General features: G+C 39.4%; 1 protein-coding gene across 1 annotated transcript in view; it reads right to left on the bottom strand.

The window, feature by feature from the left end:
* SH3D19 (SH3 domain containing 19) overlaps positions 1-3,391 on the bottom strand; it is a gene marked incomplete at its 5' end in the record, with an annotated part of 19,520 nt that extends 16,129 nt beyond the window's left edge. The window contains 2 exon segments of the mRNA XM_010017822.1: positions 1-41; positions 3,280-3,391. Of these exon segments, the coding sequence (XP_010016124.1) occupies positions 1-41; positions 3,280-3,391 (153 nt within the window).
* Between the last annotated feature and the right edge of the window lie 417 nt (positions 3,392-3,808).

Raw genomic sequence — 3,808 nt, 5'->3', positions numbered from 1 at the left:
AGCAGGAAGAGGTGGAGGGCTATGCAGGATTTCATTTAAAGCTGTAAAAAACCCAAAAGGTTCCCACATGAAAGTCTAATTAATAGCTTCTGTACATGAACCAACAATAGGTGAGGGAATGCACACTGGTTTGGGGCATTTTTGTGTGAACACAACTTCCTTCCTCAAAGCCAGAGCAATCAATGAGCAGGAACACTTAAAGACTATTGAAGAGAAAATGGACATGAAGGGAATATTGCAACTCTGAAGTTAACTTCAGGAACACTTCCCATCCTGCATAATGGATCTTCACTTTACACTCAGGACACCAGTAAATTATGCTAGGGTTTCAGGATTTCAGCTGCAATACTTGTTGATATAATATTAGACAAGTAGAAGAGTTTCTACCCTTGGGAATGTCAGACCCATTACGGGATACCCTGAAACACCATCACCATCTCTCAGCAACATTTCTAAACTGGCTCACTTTTTTCAGCTGTCAGCTCCTGGAATATCCTTCAGGCTGGAAAACAGCTGAGGGTTATTTCAAGTAACCCTGAAAGATCAGGAGACTTGGATGGAAGAATCTCCAGAAAGGTAAAGGCAAGAAAAGAAACTGTTGCCTGCTTCAAAAGTCATGGTGACAGAAAGAAGACGGAGATGAAAGCTCTCTGGTAGTCTTTAAGGAGCTAAGCAAATATAGGAAATGGAAGAGGAAGCAGTACAGCTCTTACTAGGGAAGAGTGATGATGTCTTTAGTCTCAATAAAGAACATAAAACCCTGCTAATTATCTATTATATTGCTTTCAACATCTCTCCCACTGAAACCTGGGAAACACTAAACCAGGTTTTGCCAGTATATTTACCAATCATTTTGTCTTTATATATTAGAACCCTGCCATCCCTGCCCACCCAAACCCTGTTTGAAAAGTACTTTTAAACAAACAACCTGTAGGAAGGAGAAGTTTGTTTTTAACATCTCAGTTACATTATTATGATCTAAAACACTGGTGTGATGTTTAAAAATGGATCAGTTCAAGGATAAATCCCTTATTCTTAGAAGCAAGTCACAGTTACCATGTTGGTTTCCTGTGACCACATATGACCAAGCACAGGAAAAACAAAACTAGTCAGGTTCATCACTCTTGTAAGCTAGTAAGATGGATGAAAAATAAAACCAATACTTGACAGTAACTGCAAGAGAAATCTTCTCTAATCACACCTTACTGATCTATAAAAAGCATGAGAGACTTATTCACACCACTTCAAATCTTGATATATACACAGATGGCCTAATTTCCTTGACAAGACCAAAATTAAAAGAAATGAAGAAAACAACTACCCATGAACTAGCAGGCAGGTGTTATTTTCAGTGACTTCTAAGTGTAATAACTGAAGTGGAAGTTCAATACTTCCTTTCTAATCAAATCTCAACAAAAATGTTAATGCTAAATGAGTGCTTTACTGGAGTTCAAATTCTTAGGCATCCAGCTCTGTCCCCTTTTTGGTAGTGTTTTTGGTAGTTTTGGGATCTTTCTTTAAGGTTTGCAGTGGTTCCTGACAGAATCAGTCTCCCTCCATATCCAAGATGGTGAAAGACCCCTTGTACTGAGATTATGTGGCCTTTTTACAAGGTAAATCCTACTGTATTCATCTTATACCTTGGTCCAAGTAAGTACAACTTACTTACAACTTACTTTTCTAATTTGTTAACTTTTAACGTCTTACATTTCTATTGACATAAGACTACTCTGCTTTCTTAGAACCTGCTTCTGTTCCTCCATATCCTATTAATCTTCCAGCTACAGCCTCCCATGAAGCAGTCCCTCACACGCCCCTGACAACTGCACCTAAGTACAGTATGGGCAGCAGTCTCCTGTGGAAAGTTCCATTACCACTAGAGAGCAGCAAGGGACCAGTTAGCTACAAGTTCAAAAGAGAATCCAGCTCAAGGAAGAAAATTAACTAACTAAATTGTCAGGTATTTTCTTCTTTTTTCCTCTCCCTCTTTCTCCCCCTCCCCCCCCCTCCGCCCATGGAAATTACAATTTCCTTTTTGGATAAGAATTATGTCTTGGGTTCTTTACAGTAGTTTGTAAATGTATTCTTCCAACTGAAAAAAACTTTTATGATCAGGTATTAACAGAAAGACTTCTCCTGATAGCTTTACCTTCAGTCTTCTCTGCATTTTTAATCATTTTGAATGCATTTCTCACATATGCAGAGGAAAGGAATTCCTAGTATTTTAGCACTGGGAGGGTGAGGAGGGGGGAAAGGGAACTTGGGAAATAATGAGAGAAAATCTTAGGAGAAAAGCCACCTGGACATCTGGTTGCTACAAACTGGCTCTACATCTAGTCAGTGTAGTAAAACATGATTTTGAAATACGAGTTTTAAGAGCTATCTCGTGACATTTCTCCCTAAGCTTTGAGGATAAAACATAAGGCTAAAGAGAAGCAAGTATGTACTCTGGCATACAAAGATCAACACAAAGACCTTGTGTGTCTCTGATAAATTTCCACTCTGAGATACTGCCAATGTCATTTGTACAGCCGTAAAGGATTAGAGGTGAAAGGCATTAAGGATACGGTAACTGTCAGAAAACTATAGTCAAGACCTTGACACAAAGTTGAACACATCAGGTTTTTGCATCCAAGTTCTCACATGCCGTTTTTATCCCCTCAACTGCTACCAAAACACTATTGCTTAAATGGCCATAGATTTCAAATTTAACAAGGGTCAAGGGAACATTTTTATGTAACCTGTGAAAATTATCTGTACATCCCAACTAAGCTGTATTTGAAGCAAAGTTTAATACACTAATGTTCCTTTGACAAGTGAGGACCCTTCTCAGGAAGTCTGGGAGCAGCAAAGATCCTCAGCAGATGTCAGAAGTGAATTTGACCAAAGTTACAACTCAGTGATATGGTTTAGCTGACAAAACAAGCTTGCTTCTGCTGAAAAGTGTCTCCTCCAGCTCTTCCCTGCTGCTTTCCTTAGAAGCCCCCACTGTTTCACTTCTGATATGCATTAGCTCCATAGAGTGCAAGGGACATCAGACATAGTGCAAAGGAGGGAGACAGACGAGGTAGCTGGAGGCAGGGAGAGGGGAACATGACTCTCAGCTATTTCTCCTTCCCACCGCAGCCCTTAAGTTGGCTCCTCTGTCTTGTCAAACTGTACTACACAATTCCTTTGGTAGCTAATATAGCTAATAAACAGCAACTCAACTAGTAAATAGTAAATCCCAGGTAAAATGGTTTTCTGAGATTTCTCAGGCAATTTGAGAGAAGAACTTACACTTCCCGGGTTTAGCTGGGATTCGGATCACAGTGGGTTTCCGAGCTAAAGCTGGTTGAACAGTTTGTTCCTTTGCAGGTTCACTTTTGGTGAGGAACTGAAACGGATCTAAAAGGAAAGAAACAAAAAAAACACCCCTCCCCCATTTAATATTTATTTGTTGAACAAAGTCTCACTGGGTATTGCTTTCATGATTGAGGACTTACATATTTCACACACAAGAAAGCGATAATAATAAAAAAACCAGGCTGATGCAAATAAGAGTATTCAGCTTTTTGCAAATAACATGTCTTTTCTGTACATCTGCATTCATAGTTGACACATAAACATGCTCCAGATGCTTTCCGGGATTATATAAGCCACTGAACAAGAGGAACTGCATTGCTTCATAATAGGGACCCGAAATCAGGATGGCTTTAGGGAAATGTTTTCAAAGCAGTTGCTCTAATATGCAAACATAGCTGTGAACACATTCACCAAAAAGTTTTAATGAATAAAATCTTGCCAAAGCTAAACAGTCCGCACTGCA

This window comes from Nestor notabilis, unplaced genomic scaffold (assembly GCF_000696875.1).
Source record: "Nestor notabilis isolate BGI_N333 unplaced genomic scaffold, ASM69687v1 scaffold20017, whole genome shotgun sequence".
In the NCBI taxonomy this organism is placed as follows: Eukaryota; Metazoa; Chordata; class Aves; order Psittaciformes; family Psittacidae; genus Nestor; species Nestor notabilis.
The sequence above is the reverse complement of the archived record's forward strand: the minus strand, read 5'-3'. Positions and strand labels throughout refer to the sequence as shown.